This window comes from Temnothorax nylanderi, unplaced genomic scaffold (genome assembly GCF_030848795.1).
Source record: "Temnothorax nylanderi isolate EJ_2023f unplaced genomic scaffold, tnyl_v1.0 TNYL_tig0009_pilon, whole genome shotgun sequence".
Taxonomy (NCBI): domain Eukaryota; kingdom Metazoa; phylum Arthropoda; class Insecta; order Hymenoptera; family Formicidae; genus Temnothorax; species Temnothorax nylanderi.
The window spans coordinates 1,321,209-1,339,159 of record NW_027249071.1 but is presented as its reverse complement, the minus strand read 5'-3'; the positions used below and the strand labels follow the sequence as shown (position 1 = coordinate 1,339,159).

The window sequence follows — 17,951 nt, the reverse complement described above, 5'->3', positions numbered from 1 at the left end:
ATAATTAAATTAATTAAGTTAAAGGGAAATCGATAAAATGAAAAACTACGAGACAAAATAATTGCACGTTACTGTCTAAAGGTATGCCTAATATAATGAAATTAATTCCAGCGATGATATCTCATATGTCGCATTAGCCATCTTCCAAGTCAAGAGTCTCCAACGTCTGCCAGATAGAACACAGAGAATCGCACAAGAGCTTCCGGCGAGCAGGTGTTGCCGCAGTCGCAAAGGGCTGCCAGCATATTCTACCTTCGCGAAGACCGTCTGCAAGTGCCAAGTCTCGTCTTCGGGGCGGGCTCAAAGCAACGAGAGATGTCTTCGTGGCCAATTAGAGTCGCGCATGTTGGCAGATTGTGGCGCGAGGAGGTACAATGCTTCCCAAAAAATCCTCGTTGTGTAGCAAATAAAGCGACCATTCGACATCACGATTCTCGAGTGCATCGCAACGATAATTTATTAACGAAATATTAAAACGTTATGTATATCTCGTATCATTTCAAATTCGTTTATCCAACAAGTTTCCTCCGGTCGATTTCTTCGGGACATTCTCGTGAATAAACGCGTTTTCGAAACTTCACGAAGAAAAGATATGGGAACGAGGGCAGGGAAAGGGGGAGAAAATGCGGCTGGTTTGTGCCGAGACCGAATTGCCAAGACCCAGGGATCTCTCGACTCGATAACGTACGCCGGGTTTCTTAACTCGAGAGGATAGGGTCGGATCTAGATTTGAATCACGTAGAATCACCCGCGTCGGTTCTTCGCCCCCCGTAAGTCGTGCACGCGTGCGTTTGGAAATCGGGCGCCGATCGCAGATGGCGGAGATCCCACAGCGTGTACCACGCGCGCGACGGTAAGCCGACGTTTCGGATTTCGGGGCTTCCAAATCCGGCGTTTGTGGCGTTACGACGTGCCATTCACTACCCTGGGTACGGTCAAATCCGCCATTTCGGCGAGCAAGATCCTCCAGAATGGGATGTCGTAGTTCCAATCATGCAGCTTCTAAATAATATCGTCGCCCGAAAATCCCAACGTCCCCGACGTTCCATTTTCGAAAAGAAATAATTTGTCGCTACAAGTCGTTCGTCCCTTTTAGAAACCCAACCCTACGATTCCTTCAGGGAGGGAAAGAAAAATGGAAAACTATTACCCGCGAGCGTGACTCGAAAATCCTTGTGACCTAGTCTGGACAATGCGCCGCCCTTAATTCCCGCAACGAGCTTGCGCCCGCGAGCATACCTGCATACCCAAAGCATCCCGCGCGACGTCTTCGAGTTCGATCGAGCGTGATGCATTTTAAGGGGCGCAAGATGCAGGGGGGAATGGAGATACGGGGGAGGGGGCGCGTACTCGGAGAACGTATGTGCAGCAGCTGTCTGTCTTCCAAGTGGCATTAATAGGTCTTTGTTTCACTGCATGGATGGGAAGGAGAGAGTGAGAGGGAGGAAAAGAGAGAGAGAGAGAGAGAGAGAGAGAGAGGGGGGGGAAGATGCCCAGAGCGCGTCGTTCGCGCGGCTCTATTATTCGAATGTGGAACAGATATCGGTTGTCGATATTGCCATTCGCCCGTCTAAATATCCGATCGATCGATCCCTTTTCTCGCGTCTCTGTAACCACCCCCGACACCCTTCGCGCCCCGCCTCGGCCATTCTCTCTCCCTTTCGGCCTTTCTTCGCGCGTCTTCCGCCGACGGCAATTCCGTATTCTCGCCTCGACTTCCTCCTCCTCATCTATTCTCTATATACATCTCTCTCTCTTTCTCTTTCACCGCAGCCGCACGCTGTAAACGGCCGTTATCGTGAACGGCAACCCTAACTCGCGATAATGAGCTCACGTCGGCGTACGGCACGTATCGCTCGATCCGACAATGCGCCGAACGATCGTTCCCGATGGAGATGGTGCCACGGTTTTTCTCTCCTCGCGCTGGATATACGTTAATCGCGCCAATGGCTCGTCGGCGAAAGAAGCGTCGACTCGAACTACTGGAAAAGTTAATCGCACGCTGTATCGCGGTCTGCACGAAGCACAGAAGATTTCCTGAGCGCTAAAAGCACTAAAATTGTATTGTCTATCCCTTTAACGATTCACTGGCTCGATAAAGACGCAATTACAAGATCTTTTACAAATTGTTCGCGCGGCAAGAATATCTTTGTTCGATAACGCGATTACATCTACGAGGTGCAGCTTGTCGAACAATTTTAATGTCTCGGTCTCACTGTGCTGTGCCCCGCAACAAAACTGTTAAATTCTTCTCTAGAGTGTCTTAGAATTCCTCTTCTAGGACCTATGCGGAGCAATAAAACTAAAGTTGCAAAAAGCCGTGGCGGTTTGCGCGCGCGATGGAGATGGAAATAGCGACGTCTCTCTACGGGAGTATCTACTCCGCATTGATTATCGGGCGCACGATAAACCGATAAGTCTCCCTCTCGTCGAAACGTTAATTTAATTATTCCCCAGTCGCCTCTCCGCGTTTCCACGGCGCGCTTTCGGATTCCGTGCTTTTCTCGCTTTCCGCGCCCGCGACACACACCGTCGCGTTATCACGACCGCTGCCGGCTGTCGGCGATAATGAGCTCGCGATGTCTGCCCATTAGGCGATTCGCGGCGATGCCGGAATAATACCCGCGGATATACGGTGCGAGACGCGAATACGCGGAGAGAAGTTCCGGATGTTCCGATCGCGCGGCGTGTATTGGCACACGATAAACCAGCGACAGCCGCGCGGCAGGCAGATGCAGCCAAATCGAAATTGACTTAACTGTTATACGTATATCTCCTGCGCAGCGGGAGTTTATACATGACGCGACAGTTTTATTCCACAAAAGAATATGCTACCGTATCGTTCGACAAGGGCGGTTATCAGCGCACGCGGCGAATACGTTATCGCTCGCCCGCAGTCCTTTGAAGCTTTTCTTTGAGTGACGGGGCGCCTTTGCAAGATTAAGATAAGCGTTTCTTTATGTCATTCGATTTGAATTTTAGATATACGAGCTGTCAGAAAACTCCTATGTTACCTCGCAACGAATACTCGAGAAACTGATCATCATAAAACTTAAAATATTACTCAAAGACTTTTTAAGATGTCGAGAATATAGATTTCGGAGAGATAATTTAAGGCCTTATAAGAATATCGTTCTTGAAATTCAGGCTATCAACCAAGTAAAGCGTTATCGCGGAAGGAGACGGTCGATGCTTACTTGAAATCCTTTCGTTCATTGAAATTCGAAAATAATGAAGAGATTGGAAATCGATGGTAACAGAAATACGTCAATGCCTCGTCAAATCTGTTGCGCCGCAGTTTTCACTTTATCCCGTGTTCACTTCGGACTTCCGAGAGAATAGTCGAGTGTCTCATTCCTCCTTCATTCGTCGGTCATCGACGGGAGAGAAGGTCGGCAGATTATTGCACCGGTTGGTATTTATCCGGCGGATTATCCAAGATTACTTGGCTCGTTGGTGGCCGGCGAACTCGCACGCCCGAGTGTAAGACTAACATTGTCGAAAATCAATCGATCCCGTTCAAGGCCGGCTTGCGGCATTTTTGGCTTTCGCGAACACCGCGGATCGGAAAACGTTGGTCGAAGCTATTGTATCTTCCGGCGAGCGTGGTTAATTAAAAAATCCCAAACGCGCAGTGTGGAAACCAATCTGACACGCGCGAACGATTCTCGCGATCTCTCGTCGGTCTCGAAGTCGGAGTTCAAGACGAGGATCACGGAGCGACGCGTTAATCCGCCCCGGTTAATCCGGAGTATTAGACGCGACCGCCGACCCTGGCCGGCCGTGTGGCCGGATTAAATACGAAACGTCTGACAGAAGATACTGACCGTGCTCCACGTAATAACTGGTCTCGTTGTACCGCTCGTCCGTGAATCCCGGCCTCTTCGCTTTCAGCGCTTTCGTTTCCAATTTTGCCTGGAACAAAGAACGTAGTAGATAAGAGACTGCGGAGTGGTCAGCCGCGGTTACATGCAACTTCGCGGTATCCGGTATACATGGAATAACTGCGCTCTGTACACGGGACGATATAAAAGATATAAAACAATAGAATTTCGTGAGACAATAGCGGGGCCTCTGACACTGAAAAAGGTAGTCAAAAGTGACGAGAATGGACAAACGTCATTCCGCGAGTGATAATGGCGCGAAAATACACGGCGGGGATATCCCTAGTTATCGAGTGCCCTTAACTCGAGAAAGCAAATTGTATTTCGCCGGGGACGCGACCCCGCGCGCGCTCCAGTTTTTACTCCGCTGACTAATATCCGCGCGGCAAAAATCGCGGTTATGCCGGATTTATGGCGGACCCGATTAAAAACGGAGATATGCTGGCGTTATTTGTCACTTGCGACTGAAATAAAGGGCGCAGTAGATAGGTAAGTGGACGAGCTAGTCCAGGCTGGCGGCTCCATACGCCGCGCTCGCGAGGGAGAGAGAGAGAGAGAGCTGACGTATGGCGACGATAAATTTATCATACAAAAAATTCCCAGCATTTCCAGACAATAAGGGGGCACGGGGACCGCTGACAACAGCGGGCAGCTGGAAAATAGAAACTCACGGCCGCGGTTTCGCGCGTATTGTCAGTGGCCCGCAGCAAGCCGGCGTCCGTTTATTGAATTATCACTTGGACGTTTATTTACGACGTTTATTTACGAAGAAGAATTACGCGAGGATCGCCCATCGAAACGGATCGATCACGGGGAATGGCGATACGTCCTGGAAATGCGTAGAATTTAAGATTTCCGCGTTATGAGAAAGTACCGGTGTGCACCCCGATATGAATCCCGATAGCGACGGTAAATCTCTCGAACGACCGAAAGTTCCGTCGTTCGCGCCGCGAAAGCCCCGCGAAATTTTCTTAACGGCGTGGTCTACACGTGCTCGATGAAATTTACGCGGTCGCGTGTTTCGTGGAAGCGAGGAAACGGCAAAAGGATACCGGGACTAATTGTTACGTATGGCGTGGCGAGAAACGCGTGAGTTTCGTAAGACCGAATGGCCGGAATTACGCGGCGACGGCGACGGCGACGTCGTCGTCGTCAGCGTCGTCGTGGCAAGGCCGTCAAGTGCGACGTAACGAGATAAGTGCAAGTTTGCATAAACGTAGCATGACGAAGGCGAAACGAGAACGCGGCTGGGACTGCCGTCGAGCGCGTGCGCCTAATTAAAAAGTAAAACGCTACACCGGTACGCTACGTGCACGCGCATAATGCGCGCCGCATTTTCGCCCGCTCTGCATCCCGCGACACACCTCGCGCTTGCATCTCGCTTCGGTTCGGAGGCTCGGCGAACCATATGATATTCCGCGATATAGAACGCGCGATTAGCGAAACAAACGTAAATCACCGGGGTGCCTCGTCGTACGCTGATTCGAAAATTCTCTCATTAAAACGGGATCGCCCCTGCGCATTCCGCCAGTGGATTCGACCGTTATCACGAGAATCGTTGCGATGTGGAGCAATAATTGGAGCAAATATTAAGCAGCGCGCACTTCGCACTCAAACCCGGGATGGTCGCGTGCTCGCAAGTGGTTTTCTACTCCGAAGACCTCTTGTACGTCCCGTATAGGCAGAGTAATGGACGACCAAGAGAGCGACAGCCGCTGGCCTCCCAAGAAGGGGGTTTCCTCACAAAGGAATCATTTTAATTAGATCGTTAATTAAAATTAATAACGACATCCGGCGCGCATCGCGTGGCCGCGTTCCACTCGTTCGAAACAAACGGCGCATTACATTAATGGATCCTAATATCCGTGTACGCGACACGTTTTAATTAACGCAGACAATAATTAGTCGAAATCGCGAGAGCATCGACCGGCGTAAATCCGATTATACGGGGCGTTGCGCGAATTTTCGATGGCCGATAGTGGCGTGCGGTACGATACGTTCGGACACAGCGGTATCGATAGAGACGAGAAAGACTTCTCTATGGGCATTACCTGTTCATCAATAATTATCGGACGTAACCGCGAACGTGTTCCCGGCAGAAACGTAATTCTAGACTGTCGCAAAGATTCAAGCGAAATGGGAAACCTCACGCGAGTCGCGGTGCGTCGTAAATGAAGTGACAACGCCGTAATCAAATTGGTATACCGCAGAAATAACAATTCTACGACGATTCCGTTTCGCAAAATTAGATAAAGTATCAATAATCAAGTACTCGCATTATTAATAATTTAAGTACCCGCATATTTTCCCTTATACCGAGTTAACTTGGTTATAATCGTTTCGGGAGAGCGCTACACTGAATAATGTATAAAGTGCACAATCGCATTTTTGCACCGGTGCATCGAGTTAGCGTTGCATTACAGCTAATTATAATAATGATCAGCTATTTTCAGCCCGCTCGTTTTCGCGAGAGCGAGATAGCAGATATTAAATGGGAACATTTGTGAAAATTAATATGTATATTTATACGTCGGCCATATGTGCGCTGCTGGGACAAACAGCTTGCTTCGAGAGTACTACTAATTGCATCGTTCGAAAACTCGTTTCATAATTGACTGAACGATAACACGAAGTAATCAATTGCATAGTAATTCAACGCGCGTGACAACACATTCGGAAGTAACAAAGCGTAAGCAACCTGCGCAACAAAAAGCATAGATAAAACGCTACAAATCAAATGTAAAGTACGATAAGGGAAAGATAGGGTGGCTGTTTGCGGAGGAAGATATTCATGGCTGTTTCTTATGAAACAATCAATCATTCGTAATATCGAACGATAAAATCTTGTCTACAAATTTATGATCGGAGCCACGTGTCACGCGAATAAATTTTCTTCGCGACAATAAACGTGATAAATTTTTCGACAGGCAGTCAGTTTCCCTGCCGAACGCCTAGTCGTGTATCAATTCAATATGCTTTAAAAAAAATACAAAATAATTCGCCATCTCGTGAAAAATAAAACAATCCGACTCCTGCTCGGTCGAGCACCTCGTTAACCGTAACAAGGGCTCGAAATTTTTGCTTAAATAATTAACGTTCGCATTACGTATTGTTTGCGATCTCGGGGTGAAAATGTTAGTTACCGCCGCAAACTGCAGAACAAGGCCGACCACACGACAACGACGACAAACGATGACGACTACTACGACGGACGACGACGAGAAGAGGAAACACGAGACCCTCCAGACTTACAAAGAGCATAGAATTGCGAGGCGCGATGTGGGAGGGGGCGCGCGCGAGAGAAGAGCGAAGTGGCGAGGCCGGAGGCAGGCAGGCGTAAGGGGAAAAAACCACCCTCGAACCAAGGCTCGGTTTTCTCCGTTTAAGCCCCCCTCGCGCGACGATATATCCTCATCCGCACGAATTTTCGCGCCACTCGGCTCGCTCTCTGGACTTTCGGCTGTATCGACCGGCCCTAAAACATCCCTCCCTTTCACTCTCCAGCCTCGAACGACCGTCCGCGCCCCGCCTATGTCGCCTGCGGGTCTGTTTCTACCTCCGTCCCGCGAGCGACGGTCTCCCTTGCTCCTGGGGGGCGATCGACCGCGTTGCTTTCATCGTCCGAGGGTTTCCTCCAAGTCCCGAAGCTTTCCTTCCTTCTCACCTCTCGCCCTCTCACGCGCGCGGCGTGCCATTTAGGCTTGCCCTTCGCCCAGTAGACCCCTTCGTCCTACATCGTAATTCTAGAAAACGCAGGCCCCTTCCAACTGCTCCGAGCGATATATTTATATCGGTGCGGATTTACGCAGGAGAACCTCGCAAATGGGATATGCGCTGTAATATCGTAAACCGCGTGGAATGCACGGAGCGGGAAGACAAAGAGAGACATGCCAGGCGGTGGCCCGCGTACGTGTATACATTCCGATTTCGGACATAGCGAATTCTACCGCATCGAACGCGTGTCTACCTTTCGCGCGTACACACTTGCGTAACACGCGTGCTGCACGAGACGACGTGCCCATTCCCGCTCGCGAGTAAATGGGGCACAACGCGATCGTCTTCCCGCGATAAGATTTAACAGCCGTAAAATAATGGGGGGAACTTAATCACACACATCCCCTAAGTCGCGCGCAGCGGCATATCTTACTTCATCATCGAGTTACTCGCGCGCAACGTTCTTTCATCGCATGCATATTCGCCGGGTTTAATTTACGACGTGTTGGAACGGGAGAGAGAGAGGGGGAGAGGGGGAGAGAAAGAGAGAGAGAAAGAAAGAGAGAGAGAGAGAGAGAGAGAGAGAGAGAGAGAGAGAGAGAGAGAGAGAGAGAGAGAGAGAGAGAGAGAGAGAGAGAGAGAGAGAGAGAGAGAGAGAGAGAGAGAGAGAGAGAGAGAGAGAGAGAGAGAGAGAGCGCACTCGCCACTCGCGCGGAGAGTCGGCGAGATAAATTACTTTCGCGCACCCGGATGTAACGTATCGTCTACTTTAGCGAGGACGGGAGTCGAGAGTTTCTTTGGCCGCGCGACGCGCAAAGAATTCCACGATCCCGCGACGAAGCACGAGACGGAGCACGGGGAAAGGAGTAAATCCGCGCGAGAGGTGACGTCGCGGATGGTAGATACGACATCCAGCGTAATGTACTTTCTCGGCGCCGGGTCACGCCGCGGCAAAAAGAGCAAGCGAAACGGTGAACGACCATCCAGCGCAAATGCACACACGTACGCGACACAAACGCCTCGCCGCGAATCTCTGGCACACACGGCTTGTCGCCGCCTGTTGCTGTACCAGCGGTTGCTCGCCGCGCGACGTTTCCGGTAAGGCGGTGATTTTGTTTCAACCGTCGCGCGCCGGGAATCGATTGGATCCGTCACGTTTGATCGGGAGAGACGTGGAAACGCGCGTCAAGTAATTCCTCTCCTTTCTCGCTGCTTACTCATCCGTCGATTCGCGCAGCGATACGTTTCTCGCTCGACTTCGTTTCTCTCTCCGCGGTCTTCGAAACTTCCTCCGCTGGAAGTAACACGGCCGCGGCGAGGTGTATTTTCAAGCGCGTCTTATAAAATGCGGCGAAAACGACGCGCCGAACGCGAGTTTAAACGCGCGCCATCGAGTTTACTTAGATCAATGGTGGATTAACGAGCTATTGCTCGGCCCGGCGTACTCGCTCGAGACTCTTAAGCGCCTGCCTCGGGCAATTAATTTCATGGCTATCTTAGCTTAACTCGAAGCGCACTGTAAACTACTGTGGCCCGAGCGTGAGAAAAAAAATTAACGACCGACGGTGATCACGTGGTTAATCGCGGGGAAGTGATAGGATGAGGGACGCGAGGTGGAATAACTCGCGTTATTTCTTTCGCGAGATGCGTCGGAAAAAATTAATTTTAATTTCGCTATTTTTATCCGTGATGTTTCTGGTCGTTATGGCCAGTCGATTGGACATCTGCTCGACCGCACGTTAACGTATAAGTGCAACGTAACGATCGCCGTTCTGCGGAATAATTCTCCTAAAAAAAAAAAGAAAAAATTGCAGGTTGCATAACACCTCTCAGCAATTCTCTACACGACGAAGACGAGTCTACGAGAAGATACATACAGTCTCTTTTTTATTTCGCGTGCTATTCTATCACGATTATTACAACAACATCATTAACTCTTGCTGCATCGTAGAGCGGACTTGTAATCCGTGTACAGCTAAACGTCAAAGGCTATCAACGACTTCTCGCAACACCAGTGCGACTACCGACAACTCGGGTTTCTCAAAGCGCGCGGCCCCAGCTCGCCGCCGCCTCTCGGGCTGCGTTTATTTCGTTAATGAGCGAGCGAACGGGCGGGCAGATTAATGAGGCTGTGCCTCGCGGCTGACGCTACGACGCGCCGAATATCGACGAGGACGACCGAGATACGCAGCGGCGAATAGATGGTGGATGGATACACGTGATCTGCTCCGAACTCGGACCCTCCTCCCCCGCGCGCCTGTCGGTCGGCCCTCGGTGAGTTACGAGGGCTTGGAAATGGACATCCATACCGGTTCCCTGGTTAACGGTATACGGCCGCATAACGCGGCGTTAACCGACGCGAGAATCACTCGGTGAATCCTCGATAACGCGGTGGTACACGGTACACGGCGAAACGATTCGGGAAACATATTGAATGACGGAAATAGCGATGCGTCATAACCGATCAATGTAATGAAAGTCCTGGAAACGTAATTCCAAAAATCGGTTCAGCGCACGAGGGAAAAAAAAGAACGAGCCTCTCCAACTAATTGAAGTTTCCAAAGAGGTCTGGCAAAGTAGCTTAAAGATACTTGAATACCAAAGTAACTCATAGTGCCCGAAGTAATTCGATAGTATCCTTGAAGAGCGCGGGCATTTCGTCTCCAATTTAAAAGCGACCTCCTTTAACATCGCCGTCGGGCTGTAATCTATTAAATCGCTCCTCAAACAGTCGGCGCAAACAAGCCGAATATGTTTACCTTCTTCAGATCCTTGCTGGCATCGGCATCCTCGGCTTTTCGCTTCTCGGTGATCTTCGGCGCTGGGACCGCCACCGCCGCCTCCCGCAGGGGTTTTAAATCGACCTGCAATGAAAATAAGTAAACCTTGTTATTTATTCCATTATTTATTCCTCCACACACATACCGGACCGGTTGAAATAGCGCGTTGACGTGACCTTAATTTTGCTAAATACCGTTTTTAATCGTCGCGCAAGCCGAGACGGTTTAAATAGATAGATTAGCGGCCCGCGGGATGTCCATCGGGTACAATGAACACAGACAAGGCATCATCGGCCATTGTGCATCCGGATGTTGCCCCGTTGATGTTGCCGCGGCAAAGGCACGGGACGGCATCGATTTATGGTAATTCGGTTAACTCGTCTCTATTTTATGCGCGCATTTACGTTCCACATACTAATCCGGCGTTAATGGGACGAGTAAATACAGAGGGCAGAGTCCTTCCCCACGAGTCCGGGGAGAGCTTGATTTGGCGCTTGATAATTCGACACTGCTACGCCCGCCCGGTAATGACTATCCCCTCCCATCGATTAGCGAAAGGACAGGCGGGACGGACGGAAGGGCAATCAATCGGTCAGTGATTTACATCAAATCTTAATCGGTGTCGCGAATATTGACGCGAACCCATTGAGCTTCACGCTGCTTCCGTCCGAAACGCGATACCGGAGTCGCCGGGCGAACGCCCTGAATTAGTAACCGTTGCGCGCTTTCGTTTTAGTGCATATAATTTAGTTTTCTTAATTAACTTAAACGACGAACGTGAAGTGTGCTCCTTTCAGCTCCGCTTTCCTACGCTTCTTGCATTTAAAGCGAAACAAGGCGAATACTCCGGGTTCGTAAAAGGAGGAACAAAAAAAGATTGAAGGTAATTGTAGAAAGTGCAGTTGAAACTAAAAGACTTATGGGTGTACGTGGTGGAATTTTAGAATCCCAAGATGCTCCCGAATGTCCCTCGGAAATGTAGATGCAGTTCAACTGAGGGTTAACACAATTACGCAATCGCGTGTCCCGCCATTTGCATAACGAGGAATTAACGGGATTATATCGCACGTCCTATTAGCCGTCCGTAATCCTGTCACCGAGAGAGATCTCGATTATAGACAAACTTCTACAATTCTAAATTATAAATATGAGTCCGTGGAAAAAGAATTGGATGAAAAGAAAGAGGAAGAAACAATATCAGAGTCGAAGAAAAAGCGCATGAATTAATTAAATCGTGACTCAAATATTTGATTAGATATAATGAACTTAAACGTCGCGGGACATTCAAACATTTCGCTGCGGTATTATCGGTATCGCGGTCCATCGAATTCTGCGGTCTATTACGAAATTCACTGCAAACGTGTGAATCGCGAGCGGTTTTCGCGAGCTAGCGTACAACCACCAGCGTGCAACCGACAAATGGCGAACGTGTGAATTCGGACGACCGGTCGGACGAGTTATAGTCCGCACCGGCTGACATATCGAATCGAGATCGAAAGACCGATCGGACACGCGGGTGCCGTTCCGCAAACGTATCGCCGTACATTCGGTGCGAATGAGGCTTTAGGGTCGCTAGGGTCGCCCCTGACAACGCCCTTGCCTGCATTGCGGTAGCTCTTTCTCTCCACCCTGGCGATATCCTTCCACCATAACACCCGCCGAAATGTCCTAGGAGAAAGCAACGGGTAGATTCGCACGTTCTTGGCACAATCCATGATCTCGAGAAGTCGCAAAGTATCCCGCAAAGTGTACAAAAAAAAAATGACGTGTCGACTATCGCGTCGTGAAGACGCGAACGCTCCCGAGAGCGTAATTTGCGCTCGTCTGGATGTCTTTCGCGTTTCGCGCTTTGATTGCGGAATTGGCTTGGGCCGCGATACGTCTCCCTTAAAATAGCCGAAAACGCGGCAAACAAGACGCGAAAGCTCCCGTTTTCACGGTACGTGATTGCGGCCACCGTCTCATGTGCATGTGTATGCGCGGCCGCACGGTCACATGCATGATAGGTCGAAAACTTTCTTCTACGTACGGGACGAGAAAGAAATGATGAATAACTGCTCGACATGAAATTCCTCCCGCCCGCTGTGTTTCGCGGAGAGGCCCGCTATTGTTGCGTCACACTTTTCTAACAATTAGATCCCTCCGTGAATGTAACATTTGATTTGCATTCGGGAATATTTCGAGGGACCAATTGTGAGGAGATTTATCATCTAAAATTCTTTCTCGCGAGATAAACTTGACAAAAAGCTTATAATAAAGATATGATGAGAAGTTTGTATTATACTATATTTATCGACTCCAAATCTCTCTCGCGGAGAAGACGATTTCCGGAGTTAAAGCGACCGCCGCCGTCACCGCGAACTCGTCTCGTCACGCGGTATTTATGAATAAATCCGTGGAGCAGCGGCCGTGCGCGCAACAAAAGGGACGTGAGCGTCGCTTTTCTTCGGGAAAGCGGACCGCCCATTGGGATTCATCCATCACCGGCGATATAATTGAGAAAGCAGATCGCCTGCATTCAGGATTTACATTTTCAGCGCCACCGCTGGAACTCAATTTATCCGTTTACTCGCGCGTCCCTCGGACGGACGGACAAGCGAGGTAATACACTTCCGAGTCATTAGCGGGGTGTCCCACTTTGTGTTCTCGCTGATGCCGCGAATTTTTTATGAATTTCCGCGGCCGCGCCGTTTCGCCCGGCCGACGTTTCGCCGGCCAAATTGCCATGCTTATCAACTTACATTTTGCGGGATACAAGATAAAAATGCGCGAAATTTTTGCAACCTAACGCGACTATTAACAATGTTAGATATGCACGAGAGCACATGTAAATATACAGTGACTTATAATGTCTTGCTATGTGAGACGTCAACTATTCGGTCCCATGTCCATTTCTACCAGTGTAGATTAAATTTAATCTCGATTTAACTTACTTTTTATCCTTTTCTAATTCTTAAATCTGCATTGATAGAAATAGACATCAGAAGGCCGAAAACTTAAAAAAATTAATAGACGACCATGAGAAACGACGATAAAATTCTTGTAACCATGTTCATAACAAATAAAGACAATGATTGCTTTTTTTAGTGAAGTGACCGCGCGCTACTTCCATCATCCTTGACTGAAGCCGTCACCCAGAGATCTTTCTTTCACCGCCTTGACCGAGTGCAGCTCGTATTGTATACTATGTCTCAATTAATCGTGCGAGAACGCCGCGTTACCGTCGACATTTAATCGCAATCACTGGTCGCGTGTAACGTTTAATGCTGGCTCGTTAGTGTTTACACGTTTATTACCGTGTCTCGATATATAATGTAATTCCCAGATTGACGTTTCCGGCGTTCGATGATGAAGAACACGGAATTGGGAAATGAGCTTGGGGGGGCCAACGCTCGCCGGTCTGATTAAACGTTATTATTATTAAGTCGATTATCACGGCGATGGATCATTCCATTAGCGACGTGAGTGTCCTCCGTTAGTGCCTTCATGAATATTTCAAGGTATGCATGACTGAGCTTAATGATTCCTGAACGATAATAACTCGTCGCCGATTGATTCAGTGCCTCGGCGTAAAAAGAATGAACGATTAAAAAACGTACGCGTTCATTATCGAGATGAAGAGATGAAAGGAAACATTAGCCGTTACAGTGACCGCGGGATTTAGCATGAAAAGAGCTCGAAGGCCCAATATTTCAACGTGCCGATCGATCGGCACGGGAAAAAAGTTTGTCAGGTATCATCGAGTCGCGTTAATTAATAGTCGCTCCGAGTAAAACGGCCATCCCATCGGCAACGGTGGCAATAATAGCCACCAACGTGACAACGATTTATCATTTAACTGCGCGTTGCACCATAACCTAGCAGTCGTTAATCTTTATCACGAAGAAACTCAACGCTACGAGCTACATAACAATAAGAATTAATGGGATATAAATATTAATGTCGAGGTATATCGACGCGAGAGTGTTCACGGAACGGCAAAGAAAAAAATATGTAGAAAGGACTTAAGGCAATCGTGCTGAAAGCCAAGTGTTCCTCCGCTACGATACTTGGCTGAAATATTTACAGCGACATAAACAAAAAGGAATCGAATGCGTAAACGGGAGCTGAACGCGTGACGCATTCACGATAAGAACGGTGTGCTGTGCGAGATACCGGGTCGAAGGGCACGATCGCGTGTCAACGCGGCGAGCTTTATCGCAGGAATGAATTTATCCGCGCGCGTATAATTCACGCGGAATGGCAATTAGGGGAATATTCCCGGTGTACAGTGGCGTAAGATTAAACGAGAGGAACGGCGCGACGAGAAAAGGCGCGGTAGTGCGGTTGTCCTCGCATCTCTGCCTTATCCAAATCCGAGAATAATTCGAAGCAAAGCGAGCGTGAGAAGCGCGGTAAAGGCGACAGCGCGGTGGAAGGGTTAGTCGCGACTTCGTTAAGCTCGGGATGCCTCATTTCCTAATGGACGCGGCACGAAGCCGGGCCTCGCCCCTTTCTCTCTCTCTCTCTCTCTCTCTCTCTCTCTCTCTTCCTCATTTTCTCCGTCTCCGCCGAGCCTCTATGTCTCCCTTTCTTCTCCCTCTATCTAATAGTTAAATACCACCGTCGAACGGCGGGCGCGAAACGGCGAAGCTTTGTTAAAGCTTTAACGCCCCCTCCCTCCCCCCGATAGACGCGATCCGCGCGTTTCACCTGCAGACGATTAGACCGGCAAAACTTTTGCACGGTGATTATTCACGGGGTGTTACGTTTCATCTACGGATTCTTTGATCAATTTGGAGCCGGCTGGCGTGAGCCATAACAGAAATGTCGACGGGCGGAACGACTATAGGCTTCTCACGAGTACAAATACCTTATTCTTCATTTAATTTCCGTGGATCAAAGAATTCCGAATTGATCAAAGAACTCGTAAACGCACGTTGGCCGGGTCCGAGAAATCCCGCGTTATATCACCGGTTGTAAAAGCGAAGCACAGAAATACGAGCCATAATTTCGATGTTAAAGGCTATTCCATCGCAGGACTTCTCTTCACTGCTAAAATATAACGTCGCAATAAATTATCCTGTAATGAGGGAGAAGGACTGAGCGGGTACTATATTGCTATACGCGAAAATTCCTTCGTTGTAACTACGAACTTGCAATTTGTCTAGTGGCACGCAACCCCACTCTCTTGTAGTTCATCGAATTGTTGTCGCAGCGATTACAATCTTCCAAGACCAAGCTACTGTTGTTTGATCAAGCTCGTATAATTTACCGTGAAAGCTGCGGTCTGAAAGCTGCATATACAAGCGAAAATTGCACGAAACGGTTGCCAGCAGCGTTGCGGCGCTCGAGCGCGCGAACGCACATTAGAACCGTGTTCTTCAACGACGCATATAGATACAGTAGATACACCCAGGTTTTGATCATCACCGTGACATTTTGTCACGTAAAATGTCTTTGGCGCGCAAAAATTAACGCTTCGACGGCTGACAAAGCGAGACGGTCTTTCGTCGCGAAATATAATTAATGTCTCTCGCCTAGGAAACCATTCGAAACGAATTTTCGTTACTTAAAACACGACGTTAGATAAAAGACATCGTCGGTCTCGTGAAGATAACGTCAACATCTCACGTCCCCACGTTATTTAACTAACCTTGATTAGCTCCTAGAACAAACATCTTCCTTCGACGTTTTCCCCGAGATTGCGTTAAAACTAGTTCATACAACCGGGACTGTCGAAGTAACGTCGTTTGCGAGATACGCGGACACTTTATTTACCCGCGATATAAGTCTTCGGGACAGTCTGACCTTTCGCGAATGGCTACCGCCATCCCGGGCATAAAACTGAAACTGTTTTATCAATACGAAAACGACGAAGTGGCGTCGAGAGAAGAGGAGAGAGATAGAGAAAAAAAAAGACCGGTACCTCGTGCACCGCCTCCACCGTCTTCGCCGTTCCGTCGTATTTGCCGACGAAACACAATTTGCAAGTCAGCGCTAATTTATTTTCACCACGGACGGACTTTTCAGGCGGAAACTTCGCCGGCGAAACCTGAGTCCCGACACCGTCGGGGACGCGGCGCTCCGCGCGCAAATTGCCAAGTTTCGGCGCGCATTGAGTACGCGCGGGTGATGCGCTCTCTTGTGAAGTGGCAAGCTAAACACCGTGCACCGCAGAGCGATATAATCACTGCGCTTCACGATTATCGGGGTGGTACGCCGCGAGGAAACGGGAATACGGTTCGAATCGAGTTGACATATCGCGCTGCATGCGGATACAGAACGGGCGGAACTTTCTCAAACATGATCAATAAGTTAAATCGCGATCAGTCATGAAACTAAACTACGAAACGGGCGCATACGTCCCGGTCCCTAATGGGATTTCTTCAGCGATATACGTGTACATATTTAAAAGCGTAGCATTGAGTTAACAATCACGTAGAATCGAGGACGTGGCTTTGAATTGTTGATTAAGGAAGTATTTGCAAATATATTGCAAATATTGTTGTTAGAAACGTTTGCCAATTCTCGGGGCTTAGCCATATCTCGCATAAAATGTGCAAAAACAAAACCTGCCAGCAGCATAATACCCAGTTACCATAAATATTTTGCAAACGGCTGAGCGATCCTCTCGTCGAGCGGCTTTTGGAGAATCGTCCAGCTGCATAAAGTACGCCGATATAGTCGTGTGCTGCATCAAGCCAGGAAGATACGAAGAGGATATATATTTTCATGTCTAACTTATTCAATCCCTCGCTTCTTCCAGGGATGTTCCGCGGACAGAAAATTTCTTACAAAGACAGAATTTTCAAGCTTTACACAGCGCCAAAATACAATCTGTCCATACGCGTAAGTGCTGGTCTACAACCTTGCTTTAAAGGGTATTAAGCTCTAAGCCGTAAAAAATTGACCAATCACAATCGAGTATTCTCCTCACATTCCATTGTGATTAGTCAATTTCTTACGGCAGAGCTTAAATATCCTTTAAAGCAAGGTTGTAGACCAGCACTAATACTTCACGTCTAAAATCACCTGCGCCCAAAACTGTTTCTTCCTACGGGGAATTAGCACTATTATCTGGCATTGTTTAAACGTTCTATCGATCTTGTCTAACAGCGAGCACGCTCGTACGCGCCCCCGGATCGAACAAGATGTTAAACTTCGCGTGTCTTCGCGCAATCAGATACTTCCACTTCAACGCGAGAAAGTTTGTTGTAACCGCGCGAGCCATTACGGCAGAAATCGTTTGTCCTTCAAAGATGGGTGATGGAAGGAAGGAAGCATTCGCGGCAACGCACAACGCGGGACAGATTGTAATGGAAGTAAGATAAAAAATTCAGAGGCGCGGGCGCGACGGAGAAATTTAAATACGAAACACGCGCCAGGTGAGTAACCGCGAGTTTAATTAAATTACACGGGGATGGAAAAAAAGGGGCGATGTGACGCGGGCGTAATGAATGCGCGACACGCAACGCTCTCTGATCGGTAACACACCCTTCTCTCGAAACTATATCGGCATATCCTCCAATGCATAATAAAATACGCGGGAAAAGTAAACGATCGTGCATTTTTTTTCTGCGCGGGTAAAACC

The 17,951-nt window shown here is 48.7% G+C and overlaps 1 protein-coding gene across 4 annotated transcripts in view; it reads right to left on the bottom strand.

Moving 5' to 3' along the window:
• LOC139787011 (pseudouridylate synthase RPUSD2) overlaps positions 1-17,951 on the bottom strand; it is a 115,730-nt gene that overhangs the window by 28,960 nt on the left and 68,819 nt on the right. For all 4 annotated transcript variants that reach the window (XM_071726105.1, XM_071726110.1, XM_071726122.1 and 1 more), the window contains 2 exons: positions 10,358-10,462; positions 3,828-3,915 (listed from right to left, as the gene is read on the bottom strand). In XM_071726105.1, coding sequence (XP_071582206.1) covers positions 3,828-3,915; positions 10,358-10,462 — 193 coding nt within the window. The remainder of the gene's footprint in view (positions 1-3,827; positions 3,916-10,357; positions 10,463-17,951) is intronic.